This window comes from Ambystoma mexicanum, chromosome 6q, assembly GCF_040938575.1.
Source record: "Ambystoma mexicanum isolate Mex_15411 chromosome 6q, UKY_AmexF1_1, whole genome shotgun sequence".
Taxonomy (NCBI): domain Eukaryota; kingdom Metazoa; phylum Chordata; class Amphibia; order Caudata; family Ambystomatidae; genus Ambystoma; species Ambystoma mexicanum.
Genome location: NC_090937.1, coordinates 773,912,960 through 773,931,218, shown reverse-complemented (window position 1 = coordinate 773,931,218; position 18,259 = coordinate 773,912,960). Strand labels below are relative to the sequence as shown.

Sequence of the window (18,259 nt, the reverse complement as noted above, 5' to 3'; positions counted from 1 at the left end):
CCTGCACCAATCACTGGGGCCCATTTGGCTTTAAAAGAAGGTTGAGCCCCTCTTTTGGCAGATCATCTGGCGACTTCAAAAGTAGTAAGAAGGACTCATTTGGACCCTGGCTGAAGGCACAGCCTGCCTTACAGATTCTGCCAGTGAAGGAAAGCCAGGATTTCCAACAGCAAGGCAAGATCCCTCCCCTTAACATCTCCCGGGGAACATAAGGAGCTACCAACCGCAGAGGACCCATCCAGCAGATCCTGAACTGGTATCCACTGGCACTGACTGTCTCCCTCCAGAGCTCTGGTTCTCTCTAGACTTCACTACTGTAACAGTCTCCTTCTAAATCTCTATATTTCTTCACTCCGACCGTTACAACTCACCCAGAACAGAACCACAAGACTTATCCTCGGCCTCAAGCCCTGGGACCACATCTCTCCAGCACTGAAATCCCTCTACTGGCTCCCCGTGGGTGCAAGGATCAAGTACAAGACCCTCTGCATAGTTCACAAGGCTTTCTGGGGCTGGCCCCCCCACTACTTACAACACACTTTTCCCAAAAACACTCCCTCTAGAGCACTCTGCTCATCCTACTCCAACTCTATGAGAGTGAACTTTTTTCCAAACTGAGACTTGGGGGTGGATCCCTATCCTCTGTGTGGGCCACCCTCTGGAACAGTCTACCATCCTCTCTCTGTCTTGAGCCAGATCTTCTTAAATTACGGAAACTCCTGAAGACCTTCCTCTTCTCCTCTGCCTTCTCTCTACCACGCCCCTGCTAACCTCTGCTTTCTACCTGCTACTTCCTCTTTCTGCTCAGCTAGCTGACTGGTCGCCTGACCCACCTCAGAACTTTACAGGTCCCATGCACCCACACCAGTCCCTGCACTTGCCTCCGGGCCCCCAGCCCTTCTTACTATGCTACGCACTTCCCAATGAGATTACCCTCTGCACTTATCCCGGCCCTCATGGACCAGGCACACTTGCGTCCCTTTGCCCCTTCCCTCGCACTTCCTGTCTGTGGCGCTCCACCTCTCTTCCTCTTCCTCTTCCCTTCTATACCCACTGCTTGTCAGACACTTGCCTTAACATCAGTTGTTGTTATGTACCTCCCCTCTCCTAAATTCCAGAAGCTGCCCAAGACTTTCCTCTTTACCTCCTCTTTCCTTTCTTCCCTCTTCTGCTAATCCCATAGTTGCTGTGACTGGTGTCCGGGGCCCTTATGCATCCTCGGGGCTCATGACCTCCCACACCCAATCTCCTCAGCACCTGTCTACCCGCAGAACTTGCCTTGGCACACTCTCCTCCCTGGAGGTTCACACTTATAACCAACATGGCTCCTAGCCGTGTAGCAGGCAACATTCCAAACATTTCATCTGTGGCTCATCCATGAGCTCGGACTCCCCAGCACTAATCTCCTTTGCCCTCTTCCTTGCGGCACTTGCACTTTCTGAATGCCCACAAGGCATAGTAGGATCGTTCTTTTTTCCTCCCACTGCTTTAAATATTGTGTTTGTAATGTGTTTCACTCCCTTGTTCCCTCTCCTCGCCCGGTGGGCGCTTTGAACACAAACAGTATTTTACTTGCTGTATTAGCGTCTCACAAGCAAACACAAAATAAAAAAATAAATACATAAATACATTACATTGTCAGGAATTACAACAGAGGATCTGCTTATGCTTTATTGGACATAGTCCATAATAAATAAGCTAAAGGTATTCTACTTGGAATATTGCTGGAGATGTACAAATGTCAAAGGAACTTTCACTTGTATATTTTGGCACTGTAAATGTGTCTCAAATTGACAGGCTGGCATTTTGGAGTGGGTATCACTTCTGTCTGCTGTACCATAAAAAAGGCAAAGTGACCAACATGTCCAAAGACTTATCGGGGAACATAACAATCTCTTATTGGAGAAGCTGTTGATGAAGAAAGCCTTCTCGGTAGCAAATCAATAGTGTCAAGGTATTGGAAAACACCCAGGACCAGATTTGCAACAGCACACGCAGTGATCGAAGTGAGCGGGAACGGTCGGAGCGGTGTTCCACTACTTTTATTTTTCTCTATTTATCATTCCTTACTTGTTACGGACATATTTGCCATTCTATATAGAAGATTCATCCACTAATGTCCCTGTGCAAGTGTAAAGTTGTAATAGGAGCCTTAGTTACTAGTCACTTAGACTATTGCAATGCCCCGGCCGTAACTCCTTGTCACATGTTGCACTATGCTTCTGCTTACCCTCTTCCCTGCCGAGACCATAGTTCCACTACTTTTTTCGATACACTTCTACCACTGAGTACACAGAGCGATAAGACAGAAGGCTTTTCTCCAGTGGAGAGATGTGTCTGGCCTCAAAACACTAACAACAACTTGCTGCTTTTATATGTCCTGATGCTGAACAGTCAGGTGTATGCATTGTCATTAATTTCCTCTGGCACGCCGTTTACGTCTCGATATTTAGCCGCCCTCTTTTAGAGTATGTACCCTGTGTAAGCATTGTAGCTATCAATACCTGTGTATAATGGAAAGAGTAACTGGCAATACTTGACTGCTGGTAAATGTTATTTGCTAATGGCCTGAGAACTCATTCCTGTCGGGATGGATATCAAATTTTAGACATGTAATAACCATTTCAATAAAATGGAGCATAACTGGTATGGTTGCATGCCTTTGCCTTGCACATGCACTTTAACAGATGTACTTTCTTTGTTCCAGATTCTACAGAACCGGTATCATATAAGATCACCTCTGGTGATCCGCTGACAGTATTTTCCATAGACCACCAATTTGGTGTGATCAGGACCAAAAAGCAGCTGGATCATGAACTGCACCCTGTGGTGATTCTCACAGTCCAGTCACAGTTGGGAAGCTCCCCAGTCTACAGCAGCACCCAGGCCAACATTACTGTGACTGACGTCAATGACAACCATCCACTGTTTCCCAAAGCGTCGGAAAGGCTGACGATATGCCAAAGCACTGCTCCAGGCACAGCTGTGTTTATTGCCCAGGCTGAGGATAGAGACGGTGGGCTCAATGGTGTGATCCGATACAGTCTTGCAGGTGAAAGGCAAACCATGTTTTTCATTGATCCAGACCTTGGCGTAGTATATCTTAATGGATCCCTGCCTTCACATCTACCCACGTTTGAGCACAACTTGCAGATAAAAGCTACAGACAGTGGCACCCCTCAACTGAGTTCCCTTTTCAACTTGACCATTATTGCTGAGAAGCAGGAGATGAGTAGTGCTTTGGTCTTCGACAACTTGGTCTACCAGATCGAGGTCAGTGAGAGTTTCTCTTTGGGTGCTAGACTTCATCAAGTCCGTGCCCACATCCTGGGTTCACGGACCAATGCCTCAAATATTAGGTATTCTTTGGAGACAAGTGGGAACTCTGCAGTGTTTGGAATCTACCCTGGCACAGGCTGGCTTTTTCTTCGCCGGCCTCTCGACTATGAAGCGACACAGATGTACAATATTAAGGTGCTTGCTAGATGCAAAGAGATCAGCACTGGGCCAGATGCAGCCACCACAGTGAGAGTTAAAGTACAAGATGAAAACGACCACTCCCCCGCGTTCACGCACAGTGCCTATTTTTTCAACATTGCCGAAAGCCCGCTCCCTCACGGCGTGGTTGGAAGAATCACAGCGATTGATAAGGATGGAGGAAGGAATGGACAGCTGTCATATAGTCTCCTGTCTGGGGGAAGCTGCTTCAGGATCAACTCCAAGACAGGTAATGGTGGACCGTTTCTGATGGCATTGACAGGTGGTTTGGAGGATGGTGGTGCATGACCAGATGGGCTTATAACAAAGAGAGGGCCGCCATATTTACACTTCTATAGGGTTTTTATTGTTTTTCTCGTAGTTTTTTAAAAAAGTAAGTGACTCATCAATTTTTCAATTTTATCCAGTACCAGGTATATAGCAACACATGAACAATGTAAGTAATAACTTATTTGTTTAAACATTGTGGCAGGTTGGTTTGCTGGTTTCCTTCTGATAGCCAAAGACACAAACATGAAAATGTCACTACTTTTAAATGCAAATGGTGCAACACATTGAATGGAAGAATATTTTTAGATGTGTACGATGCTTTCAAACGAGGGCGGATGGCAGGCATGGCAGGCTTTCCTACATTGGAGAGAGAGAGAGAGAGAGAGAGAATCTAAAACACACTGGTGAGTACGAAACAAGTGAAAGACACACAGGTGAGATTGGGAGCAAGGCCACTGATGCGTACGTGATGCAGCGGCACAGATAGGAGACAGGGGAATGAGACACAGGGCCTCATTACACGGAAGGCGGTAAGGGTTAACGGTCACCCGTAAGGGTAACGGTGACCGTTAACTCTTACCGCCTTACTACGAGGTCCCTTTGCAGGACCCGACCTTAACGGCTGGTGTAGACCAGCCGTTAAAGTTGGGACCCGCAAAGGGACCTTGGTGCTAATTATGGGGCAAAAATGGGAATGGGGAAGGGCCATGGAGAAAGGGGGAATTACCGCCCGCCAACCTTGGAATGGGGTGGTAATTCCCCTTTCCTCCATGGTGGTACCGGTGTGGTACCGGCGGCAACCATGGTGCTAATAGCACCATGTTTTACCGCCTACTGTGTAATGAGGCCCACAGAGTGGAAATATGTGAGTGGAAGGAAGATCAAAGCCACAGAGGTAAAAAAAGTAAGAGAAGGATTTATAGGGAGACTGACGGATGAAGGACTGCATAAGAGAGGAAGAAAAAAGAATTGACACAAGGGAAAGAGAGAGAAAAGGAGAGAGAGAGAGACAACCACAGATAAAAACATGTGAAAGGCACGTGGGTCGTTTGGAGAACATTGGTGAGATAGCAGGGTAAGGAAATGTGACAGAGAGGAGAGCAGGCAACATATCAGGGACAGTGGATGGGAGAGGGAACACTCACACAGCATGACAAGTCAAATTAAACACCACAAGTGCAAATTCTGTGACACATACAGCCACATATGCACACACAAACCTGCACACCCCAAAACAATACCAAATAATGCAACCCACTGATACGTTCTGGGGGCGTCCTTTCTGTGTATGTCTGGATAATCTACATCTGAGCACACATATCCACGCAGAGCATTCCACACCACACATACATACACATTGACCCCCCAAACGCCATTAGGTGTAGGTATCTTTTGGTATGTGATATATCTGTGTGGGCGGTGCATGTACTTGACAGTCCCATTCTCAACCACAGACACAATCCTTCACACACATCAAAAATGCAGTAACCTCCAAACACGTATAATTATAACACAAACAAATCCATACCCGAAGATTCACACAACCATGGGTGCAATATGCTTCGGAATCTATGCAGGCGTGATTGTAAGCTTAGTGCAAAGGTTCCCACATGTGTGTATGGTCTATACAGAGAGTTATACAAAGAAAAAGAAATATACACATCGTGTTACATCCACACACCACTAGTCACAAAGGCAGGTAATGTCATGGTTATGTTCATATAAATAGTAGTCGATGAACCATACTTCCCCCCATCTGTTTCCCAACATGCAATGAACATGCATTGGTTTAGCTACAGTACCTAGGTTTCCAGTCTCTATGCACGCATAGGCACATCTGTTATTCCATGGACCTTGGAGCATTAGCAGGAATCATACCTGTGTCCTCTTCCACACTCACATGTTCATGTGCTCGGGGAAGAAGAGAGTAGTATGTTTGTGTTCGAATTTTCAAACAAGAAATATATAGAAACACAATTTATTTATTTATTTATTTATTTCTTTATAAAGCACCCAAAGGCAGCTAGGCGCAGGTACAAACTTATGACGATGGTTACAGGTATTTGGAGCATAACTTCATAGTTGCATAATTACATTTAACACATTTCACAATATACATTATATACACAAGTATTGTAGGTACTGAACTAGTCCCTAAGAATCTATGGAGGGAGGTCTGTCCTGAAGAGTAGGCTTTTTAGATTTTTTCTAAAAGACCAGAAGGAGGTGTCGTTTCTGAGGTGAGTGGGGAGGGCATGCCGCATTTTAGGAGCTATAGTAGGGAAACTTGCTCCTCCTGCTTTCTGTCTTCTATACTTAGGGGTGGTTAGGAGATTGGTGTACTGGGAGTGGGTTGGTCTGTTAGATTGGACTTTGCGGATTAGGGTACTGGGGTATAAGAGTGCCTTATTTGCAATACATTTATAAGTAAGCGTGAAGATTTTGAAATTGATTCTGTCCTGGACAGGGAGCCAGTGGATCTTCCTCCTGATGGTGGAAATGTGTTCATGGCTAGGAATGTTTAAGGCCGCTCTGATGTCGTTGTTTTGAACAACCTGTATTTTTTTGATAGTCCCTGCAAGTAGTGAGTTGCAGTAGTCTATCCTGGATAATATCAAGGCTCTGGACAGAGTGATAGAGTTATCAGCGGAGAGGAACGGTCTACTGGCTCTTATCAATTTGGCAGTGTAGGCTGCTGAAGAGATAACAGCGTTGACCTGTCTATTAAAGGTAAGAGAGGAGTCGATATATACCCCCAATGTTTTTATTTCATTAGCGACTGTTATGGTATTACCGTCGATGTTGAAAGATTTGTATGTTTCAGGGAGGTTATTGAGGTTAGTTTTGTTACCAATGAGGATTAGCTTAGTCTTATCGTCGTTAAGACACAATTCATTAAGCGCCATCCACACCTGGATGGCCAAGTATATCTTGTTTAAGTTTTTGGAGTCAGTGTCATAACATCCAGTAATGGGTATGAGTATTTGCGTATCATCCGCATAGTTTGTATACGTGATACCCATATTGTCTAGTTTATCGAATAGGAGCTTAGTGAAGGCATTGTATAGAGTGGGCGAAACGCAAGAGCCTTGCATTACGCCACAGGTCACAGGGACTGGAAGGGCTGGCGAGTTGTCAGACAAGACCCTCATGGTTCAATTGGTAAGGAATTACTTAATCCATTTGATGGAGTCTGCTGAGAATTGGGAGGCGGTCTCAAGGTGTTGGCAGAGAATGTTGTGACTGACCAGATTGAAGGTTGCAGAGAAATCTAGGAGATGGAGGATCCACAGTTCCCCCTTGTCTTTGTATTGATCCATTTGCGTTTTCAAATCTAATAGAGCGGTCTCTGTGCCGTGACCTGGTCTGAAGCCCGATTGTCTTAGACCCAAAAGGTTATTATCTTCTAAGTGTTTTTGGATCTGCAAATAGGCTGCATGATCAAGTATTTTTAATAAAAATGGTGCAGAAGTGATAGGACGGAAGTTGGTGGGGATATTGGGGTCTAGTTTTGGCTCGGCTCATTATTTAACCAGCACGACCACCTGTTGCCAAAAACAGACAGGTGGGCCAAATGTCACACATTCAGCTTTTTCTACCTTTTTGTACATTTATGTGGACTTGAGCAAACATAGTTTCCAAACAAATATTTGGTGGAAAAATGATGTGCCTGTGGAGGCCATGATCTCAATGTGCACCTGTTCTGCTGCGGGAGTCCACACCCTAGAGAGCATACGTACGGGTTACCCTTATCCACTGACACAAGCACGTGCCAAGGAGGCATGGAGGAAATATCCTAATTTCAGCAATATAATTAACGAAACACTGACACCATGCCCCCCAAAGTCTCTGTTGTAGCCAATTAAGAGTAGGGAGTACACCGTCCACTGATAGATTGTTTAAGGGGGGAAAACAGAGAATGCATACCAGTGATAAGTCTCCGTCAGCATAGTAGCCAGATTTTTGAAAGAGGCAATATGTGCTCTATGAAGTTAATAAAAAGCAGCATGTGGTTACTTTACAGAACGCATCAATCAATCAACAAATACATATATAAATAGGCAGCTGGGGGTCTGAGCCACTATGTGCGCATGTGCTATCCTTACACTAAGTAGACTAAGGGAAATAACATGTATCCCATGTGGTTCACTAGCGTTCACCTTAATGTCAGAGTCCTAATGAATTCCATGCAAAGACACAAGGACCATGCGTTTTGGCATAGTCTCCGGGCTAACCAGCCCCCCCCCCCCCCCCCGCCAAATGCGATATCGTTAAAGTCGCCCCGTCGTCATTTCTGCTATTTCTCTGTTGGTGCTTTCCAAAGAGACAGTGTTGAGCGGCCTGCCTAGTAAACAGAGGAATAGTAGAAGGGTGAATCTTCCCTGTATGCACACCCATCCCTGTTTGGTAGACTTGAGAGGCGTGGCACAGCCGGAGATACTGGGGTCCCCTTCCCAATTGGCTTGTTCCTTTGGATAGAATAAAAGAAGGTTTAGGAAGCTCAACTGAAAGTCTTTGAATTTACATTTTCTGGAAAGTTGTATATACGGCTGAGGGAGCGATCTCAGCCACAAACATAGTGTGCAGAAGCTGAAAACACTGCATGTGCTTTTTCTATGGGGCTAGGGTAGAGCTGTGCCCAACCAGCATTTCTGTGAGAGTTCTTTCTGAAATCTCGGCCATGTGAACCATCTGGTTCAGTGCCTACAGCAGGCCAAACCTTCTGAAAATGAACAAGTGTCTAGTGTGCCTGTGCCCACACCCGGTGAAATAGATACACAGGTCCAGCAACCACATGGGCCCGCTGCTGTGCAAGGAACACGGAACAGGCATGTAATCTGAGCAAATGTTTTTTCGTACGCAGCAGGCAAATCATGAGCATGGAAGAATGGCTCCATCTCTAAAGGCCGGATACAAAAGGCTGAACCTGCGGCCTCTGCCCGCCTGCACCCAGTCGCTCCGCCCGCACTTACCTGCTGCATGCTGCGGCCTCCAGCTGCCTGCTTCATGCGGTCTAGATGCTGCATCACGGGAACCCAACACACAGCATCTCGACCATGAATGGGAAGTATATTGCCCACTAATAGATTCTAATGTGCACATTCTAAATCTATGGTTTTACAATGGCTCTAGGTTTGGTGTCAGCAAAGAAAAGTTGCCCCAAACCTGCATTTCTGCAAGAGGCATTTCTGAAATTGCTTGCCTGAGATGAATTTGGTTTAGCACATACGGGAAGCCAGCACCGTATACGCCTAAGCATGTCTTATATGTCCACATTAAGGAGATCCAAAGGAATAGCTAAACTGGCCCACCAGCAGCACAGACATGCTGTTCAAGCGATGCAGAAGATCATGCGATCAGTTGTGGTCTATTGTGCTGTATTATGTTAATAACAATATATAATGCACCCATCACCACTGTAGGTGTCTTACAGAGCCAAAGCTTGTCCAAAAAGTGGTGCATTGGGCACCTGTGAGGGATCAATGGGGGAAAATATAAGGTGAAAATGTGAGAGGGTGAGAGAAGCAGGAATGGAACAGAGACCTATTGTACCATACTCTGTTGCTTAACCGGTAGGTTGGCACTGTGTAAAACCCAGCACATGCACACAGACAAATAAGGTACAATGGGCCTCATTACGAGGAAGGTAGTAGGGGGTTAACGGGGCCGGTAAAGCTACCGGCCCCGTTAACCACCTACTGCCTCATATCGAGGTCTGCTCGCGGGACCTCTTTAACGGGTCCCGCGAGCAGACCAGGATGGTAACAACGGGCCTGTCATTAACGGGCCCATTGTTAACATGATCCCCAATCCCATTGAGCCCAATGGGGGCTGAAATGGGAATGGGGATGTACCGGGCCCAGGTTCCCTGAATGGTGAAATACCGGGCCCTCCGAGGTCGGAATGGCCCGGTATTTCCCCATTCAGGGAACCCAGACCCGGTACCCGGAATGGGGGTAGCCATGCCGCAAAAAACGGCATGGCTACCTCCTTCCTCGTAATGAGGTCCAATGGGTTTAGAGTGAAGGTGTACGATTGAGTTATTAGGAGTGAATGCGTAATTATTTGTAGTGGATTAAACAAATGCTGATCTGGAAAAGAACAAGAAAAATCTGCCCGTAGTGCTAACCAATTTTCTGTGAAGGCAGCTTTCAGTGCATGCAGTGTGTGGTACTGCAATTAGTGCATGGTTGTGCAATGTGCTCAAGCTGACCCTTACAATGTGAGGCTTCTTCACCAGATAGCATTTTTTAATGCCCCTCCTTGTGAGTAAAGAGAGTAATTTGGGGGGCCAAGCCGACTGACAGAAGTGTCAGATCCAAGAGATACCAATGTCATGGTGAATGCAGGAGGGACACAAAAGGGCACATCTAGAAGCAGAGGATGGGATCATCTTGATCTTTCATGAGGCATGTCATATAAGCCACTTTTTGAGGGTTAAGGTTGGTTGTTCAATGTTAGGTACCATGAATAAAACGTGATGAGGGACCTGAGAGTAACAAGCGGGTGGGAGCCCCTCTACTGAGAACGAACATGGTTCAAATAACGCTTTCCATGGAAGTTCTTCCACTCAGGCGAGTCTGTAACCAAGTTTTATCAAATCTTATGACGCTTGTGCGTGACAGAATAACACCAAGTCTCACAAGCCAGAATAACAGAATTAAATGTCAATGTATGATAATGGAAAGGAAAAATAAAAACTGACTTTCAGAAAACACCCCAAAACACATCACAAACACCTTCGACACGGGAACCCTGAGTGGCCAAGAATATCTTGTTGAATGACCATCATGCTCAACAGAAAGGCAGCCACTTTTTCGGGCTCTGCAGGCCACATGACATTGAACACCAATTAATTATAATCGGGGGAAAAACTAAAATAAAAGTCACAGAGACAAAATCCCAAGGTATGTATGAAGGTGTCTTTAGCATTAACCTTTAAGTTTCCCTTCCTTTGGAACACATACCATTTCATTTTCTGTGGCCTGGACATGGGAAATTGCGTTCGCGCCATCAAACGCATCTGCCACTCAATGTAACCACACTCCCTAAACCTGACAACATAACTGCATAAAGATCTACCATCACAGCCTTTTGTCTGGTTGTAGCCCTGCTATTTCTTCCCGATACACACTATTGCAATTCTCTAGTGCCATTCCTTTTAATAGGGCCTGTTACTAAAGTGTACATATTTCGCAAGTGGTAGTGCTAGTCTGCACATAGGATATGCGTGGATCTGGTGTGTGCACTGTCCTTCATGGGTGTTCAACTATGACAGTGAGTTGTTGCACAGGAAATACTGCAAGTGCCCTATCTATGCACAACATTACAGGTGTCTGTGTCGCTTTATACATAATAAAAAAGAAGCCACTGGCTGGGTCTGACAACAATACTACAGTTCTTATTACACACCACACTGTAGACCCCCAGCAATGACCTCGTTGTCCTGGAGACTGAGCAGTAGCACTTCCTCCATCAGGGTGAGCCGCAATCCTTTATTGTCTCCCTTGTCCTCTTCTTTAGCCTCTGTTCGGTGGACGGAAGATCTCCTCTCCCCCCCCCCATGTCGATTGCGTTATCCTTGGTGCTGCCTGAGTTCTCAGTTAGATGCTGCCCCAGGTCAGAGCTGAAGGCCACAATGGCTTTCTACGTGGCCCCGAGAGCTGTGGTGGGTGCTGTGGGCACAATGCAGTTGACCTGGTAGCTCCCTGCCCTAGAAGTTGACTACCTGTAGCCTGCTGCTACTGCCCCTGGAAGACTCATGCCACCGCTGGTGGATCCCAGTGTTCTCGGTGCTGGCATTGGCTGCAGCACTACCAAATCTATTACAAGTTTTAGAGCCTCAAGCTGCAGCATCTCCAATATGGTGGCATCTGCTGATGTCACATGAGGTTGTTGGAAGATAATTGAGGTGTCTTGTGACAAACGTATGAAATGCAAATTCATTTGAGGTCTCTATGCACCAAATTAGGAAGAGGGGTGTATACGCAGGAATAGATTAGGAGGCATGCACAATTCTTAAAGATACAGTGATTTTAACTTTGTACGCTTGTATTTTAATAACTAGAACCAAGAAATCACCTAATGTAGTAGTTTGCTCATAATTGGAACACATTTTAAAAATTGAAACTGTAACTAAATCTGAATAGTGTTCAGACTTTGATTTAGTGCATTTTATATTAGAAACTGCCAGACTTTGCCGTGCGACGCGTGTGATTTGAATCCGAGTTTTAGCTCGGCACACACGTGTGAAGCGAGATTAAACTACATCCTCCAGCAGGATTGTAGTTCTCGCGCTGTACTTCTTCCCTCCCCAGGCGCAAACGCGCCAGCGCGAATGGAACTGGTGAGTCTGTGCGAGCCCGTGCAGACGTGTCTCCTTCACTTTGCTCACTCACGGCCTCAGGTGAGATGATAAAGGACATGGGTAAGGATAAGTCAAGTGGCACAGCGAGTAGAGCGCTCGCTTTGACATCCGTGCAGAGCCTGCTAATCCCGGCAAGGCCAAACTCAGCCTTTCATCCTTCCGAGGTCGATAAATGAGCACCACACACCGTGGGTAGCGCTATATAAATGCCAAATTATTATTATAAAAGTAAACCCACAACACCTGATATATGTATAACGACCAAATATGTGAGACCATGAAAGATATTATACAACCAGGAGTTGCATGCATAATTCCCAGTACTCCTTAGATCACAGCACTGTTCCCAGTAATAAACACATTAAACCCCACAGTACTGCAGAAACGGAACCTGTACAGGGGAAAGAGAATCTGCAGACTGATCTTACTCTGGTACTATTAAACACTCGCTCCCTAGTAAAGCATATGATAGACGTACATGATTATATCCTTGAGTACAGGGTGGACATCATGTGCCTCAAGGAAACCTGGTTCACAGAGGCCCACGGTCCAACCATAGAATAAGTGACACCTCCAGAATATGTGTTCTTTGGGAATCATCGAGAGGGAGTCATAGGAGGTGGGGTGACCATTATATGTAAAAAAACAGCTTGAGTTCTATGAAGCTAAAATTGAGTGCGCTGGAAGTGACATTATCCATGTCAAATTGATTTCTAACTTTAACCATAGAACCAACTTGGTATCGCCCAACTGGGGATTCAGATAGCTTTAATGATGATATAGTTAATATTGTCGCACCTATGCTAATAGTTAACTCAGCCTTGATCATCCTGGGGGATTTTAACAGCCGGAAAAATGATAAACAAGATAAAAAAAGCACTAGAATTAGGAAAAATGCTGAAAACTCACAATATTATGATTCATAATAATGAACCTACACATATTAAGGGTCATATTCTTGACTGGATTGGTAGTGGAAACATCCAGATCAAGAACATTACTACTATCCCAAGTATCTGGTCAGACCACTTCTTTGTTTCATGTCTGCTGAAACTTCCTGGTAAAGTACACAGAACACATGAACCTGCAACACTCGGAACTACAAGGGTGTCACTGCCCCCATTTTGGCTACTTGCATGTAGAGTCTGATGACCAAAACTAATGACTTGGATGGTCCAGACACCCTCACTAATAGCTATAATAAGGAGATCACAGATATGTTAGATCAGCATGCCCCGCTGATAGTCAAATACGTAAGAGATCTACTCAATAACCATAAATGGTTTTCCACAGCCTTGGCAGAACTCAAAACCAATAAAAGGCAGCCGGAACATGTGTGGTGGAAGGATAGCTCCTTTAAAAACTTGTTGGCCTGGAAGTCTAAGGAGAGGCACTACAAGAGTAAGATCCGTGAAGCAAAAAAAACCTTCTATGATGACCAGATAAATTTGGCTGGGGATCAGAGGAAAGAACTCTTTCGACTCTTCAGAACATGGGAAAAACCCATTGTCTCAAGCCCATCCATCAAACCTACAAGTGATGACTGCAATAGAGTGCAGAAAGCTTTTGCAGATAAATTATTGAAAGTGCAACATAAAATAATGAAGGCATTTCCACCCTCTCTTCTAGATACCACATCTAACAATAGTCAGACCACAACAAAAGACGTTCGTGTCAACTCTCAACTAAAACTGCCAGATATGGGACCTGAAACCTTAATCCAACAAGACTCATGTATTGGGTTCAGGTCCAAGGAATCAAATATGACAGAGATGAATGATACACTCAAAACCATATATCCGACTAACTGTTCAGGGGAATTGCTCCCTTCTAAATGCATCTTAGAACACAAGGATCTTTTTGCTCCATGCTTGTGCAGGTATGTAAACTCCACCTTTAGAACAGGTATTATCCCCCAAGCTATGAAGAATGTAGCAGTCACATCATTGTTAAAAAAGTAGGTCTAGAGCCTTCTGATGCGGCCAATCTTAGGCCCATCACAAACACCCTATTTTTTCTCAAACTCATTGACAAAGTGGCTACGGTCTAGCTACAATCCTATGTCCGTACCACTTGTATACTGCACAGGAAGCAATCAGGCTTTAGGAGTTCCCATGGCACAAAGAGTGCACTTCTCGATTTACAGATGCATATGCTCTTGAAGCTGGAACATAGCAAGTCAAGGCTGCTGATGCTGTTGGATTTATCGGCACCTTTTTACTTGCTAGATCATCAAATTCATCTTGAGCATATGGCTACTGTTGGGCGACTCTATATGGAGGCAATCCTGGCTTAGATCCGTTTTAGAGGGTTGCCTCTCGCGAGTTCACTGGGGCGACAATGCATCAGAGGTAGAAACCATTACCTGTGGAGTGCCGCAGGGGGCTTGCCTCTCCCCCTTGCTTTTCAATATTTACATCCTTCCACTAATGATCTGGAACTATTGGATATATTTTTCGGCAATTATGCGGATGAATTCCAACTGGTTCTGGAGATCAGCGGGGACTAGGCGAAGGACCAACTGTTGTTGCACTCCGTATATCAGACCATCAAAAGCTGGATGTCAACGAACTGGCTGTGTCTGAATGCGGCTAAGACCGAGCTCATGCTGTTTGGCCCACGGCAAGCCTGAGTCAGCCTGGGTCAGAAGTACGCCAACTTCACTTTTGACGGCAACCAGATCAAGGTTGTGCAAAAGGTCAAGACCCTTGGCACTTATATGGAAGAACGTTTAGACTGTAATGCTCATTTAACTGCTATCACAAAAAACACCAATTACCACTTCAAGGTGCTCCAGCAAGTAGCGCCACTGGTCTCGGTAGAAAACCACACCAAACTTGTGAGGGCAGTGATCCTCCCGCACGTGGATTATTGCAATGCATTACTGGAAGGTGCAAATAAGTCTGATATCCAAGAATGTCAAAAAATTCAGAATGCTGCCACGCGCATCATCTTTCAGATGAACCGTCTTGAACCAACCACTGCAGCAAGAAAAAGGCTGCATTGGCTACCAGTGGCAGCCCGTATCTAGTTTAAGCTGCTGTCCATATGCCATAAATGCATTTTCGGAAATGCCCCAGCCTATCTGAAACACCGGGTAAACATTTACCATCCTCAAAATAACCTGAGATCAGCCGAGGGCTCCCTACTGGAACAATACTGTGTTAAACGAGTGCGTGGACTTGGTCAGGCTTTCCATGTTCAGGGGGAAAGGGCACGGAATGCCTTACCGGTTCATCTACGTAAAACTGAGAACTACTTTGAGTTTAGAAAGCAGCTGAAAATGATATTATTCAATCAGTACGAATGATTCTCCTGCACCCTTGAATCATCTACGTATCCCATGGGCTTTGGCATGATATAAATGGAAATAACATAGCATAACATAACTGTGTGCTTTTGTAATGTTTGCCTCTATTTCTTGTGTTGATACGTGTTACTAAATGAGAGAACCCCCAAACCGGCTGTATCTTTTGAAATCACAGTTGCCTGCATTTTGTCTGATTTCGTTCTTTTGCAGACTGCGTGCTCATATCAAACATCTACATGTTTGGTATCGTCACACCCAGACCTACAGGAATACATATTTGGGCCATTTAACCAAAAAATCTCAAAACTCATTTTCTTCAAAGTCTCCTGGCTAGCGAATCAATAAAGTTAGCATGTGTTACAGTGAAGGATCACACAGGGTGATCAGATTTGGAAAGTTTATGGTTTTCCTACATATCTCTGTGTTTTTGGTGTTGACATCTAGTATCAAAGAAGAACAGATCAAAATAGATTCTCCATGAGACCCCAATCTTATTTGAAAACTATAATTGTCCCGAAGCCTCACTTTCAAGAGACTCTGTTAAATATACGGTCAGACCCCACACTTTTTCTCCATGAATCATCAGCACAGCACGCCTGCTCTGCATCATAGCGATGCAGCATAAGAGTGTGTGGAGCAGCACTTAGATTTCGATGCACTTGTCACTGCTACCCACCCGTGAATGCCAGGCCAGCTTGTGGTAATGAACAGTCACACATAGGCGAGCTAACATTGTCTGCTCTAGTGGCACACACCAGAGCAAACACCCCTGCTGATGACATGAGCGGGTGGCAGTGGAGGATATTCTTTAAACACATTTTTTTTGTAATCACGTATTGGCACTCAAATGCGTAAGACCTTTCCCTAGCAATGCATATCAACATTGACTTTCTAAGTTCATCTCCACATAATCTTTTTTAATAATATGATTTAGAAAAATAAATAAAGCAATTGTCAAAGTAATTTAAGGATTTGTATTAAAATGGTGTTGAAGAACTACACCACTGTTATTAAAAAATCTATCCAGACGGTGATCATTCAGCATGGTTACACAAAAAACATAATTTGTATATCATGCTTTCTAGTCTGCAACCCTTGACATGCAAAGAAAAATTGAAAACAAATAACAATTTGGTGTCTTTGTGCCAGTGTCTCTGAATGAGTTACATTTATTTTATATTCAAGATGTCTGTCGTGGTGGTATGTGTTATGGTGTTTTGAAGCTCAAAACTGGGTTATCTGCAAAACAAAGGGAGAAGAACACATTTTCATTCTTTAGTATGACAGGGTTTGACATATTTTCCAATTATTGTCTTCTAGTTATGGGAATATTTTTCATCTGCATTTTACAGCAGAATCAGTCTCCCGTCACTGTAAATCCCGCTATGTGTGGGCAATCGGCAGTTTGCAGGTCCAGCATTATCACTAGCCACAGTCGGCCATTAGGAAGAAATGGGACTCATTACAAGTCTGGCGGTCTGGAGACCGTCAGACTATGAGAATGGCTGCAGGGGCTGGTGCTCACTGCTGGGAGAACTGGCTCCTGCAGGCACAGTTTTCACGGAAGCACTGTTCCGGTGCTTCTGTGTACCCATTCCCGTGCAGTCCTATGGTACTCCACAGGAATGGTGACTTACAGTTCCTGTCACCTGACATCCCGGGCCGCCGGCACTTGTGATATCCCTGTGGCACCAGGATATGAGGTGGGCCGGAAATGGTGTTAGGAGGTTGGCGGCAACCGTCAGTAGCACCAGCGGGGGATACCGCTGACCTCGTAATGAGGCCCAATGATTCCTGACGAACCTGTCAGGTATTAGAGGAAGACTGTGGCCCACACAAGTCTGCAGAGAGTTGAAGACAGCTGGTTCGAGTTGTAATGCATGAGAAAGGGCTACTTTAGCTGATAACTATGCAGTGACTTATAAACTGATTTCTATTACACATTTTACATTCTGTCCTTATATTTAAAAAGCTCTATTAGCATGATATGAATTGACATGCAAGACGACATTTTTCGAACAAAATGGTTATCACATCCTTTTTCCGCAGTTTCTCTCTGGCGCCCACTGGCTCTCATGAATTTCACTAATGAAAAAAAACCTCTAATTTTGCTAGTTCTGATATCCGTATGCCTCAAAAAAGTACATTCTCAATCAGGCAAGTTGTAACATTACTTATCTTACTTTACTTATCTGTTATCAAAAATGTCTACACTCCCTCGCAACCTTTGTATTTATTGGTTGCTTGAAATTCCATGAACATCACAGATCTAAAGAGCTCCCTCTTTTCTTTAAAGTAGCATCTTTCTTACAACCACGAATGTCAACCCCTGCTATTGACCAAAGAGAGATTAAGCTTTTTTAAATGTATATCTTATTAAAAAACAAAGCTAACAGCATTTAATTAAAATGAATTTATCCTTCAAAAGTAACAACGGTAGGCAGTGAGAACTGTTGTCTGCCAAATTCATTCACAATTGATGAAGTTCAAACCAGCCCCGAAACAATAGATCAATGAATTTCCAGCTGAATCGCCCTGGCTTCCGTGCAGTTTACCACCATTGCTACAAGAACAATCATGTGTTTCAATGTCTTTGTTCTTAAAGCAGATGAGATACGTCATTAACGTTCACAACAGTGGCTGTCGAGAACAAGCCTAAGGGTGCCCTGGCCCTCCTTTCAAGGCCGTAGAGAGAGTCGTAGAGAGAGTCAAGAGACATTTCAGTAGTCATTATAAAAACTACAACCACCAGCATTCACTCAGAATACAGTCTATAGGAGGGACAGGTGATGTTTCTATTATAGATCAAAATA

At 44.6% G+C, this 18,259-nt stretch overlaps 1 protein-coding gene across 1 annotated transcript in view; it reads left to right on the top strand.

Annotated features, from left to right (window-relative positions):
- The window catches only part of DCHS2 (dachsous cadherin-related 2), a 1,925,309-nt gene that overhangs the window by 1,120,961 nt on the left and 786,089 nt on the right, over positions 1 to 18,259 (top strand). The window contains exon 5 of the mRNA XM_069631304.1: positions 2,708 to 3,727. Within this exon, the coding sequence (XP_069487405.1) occupies positions 2,708 to 3,727 (1,020 nt within the window). The remainder of the gene's footprint in view (positions 1 to 2,707; positions 3,728 to 18,259) is intronic.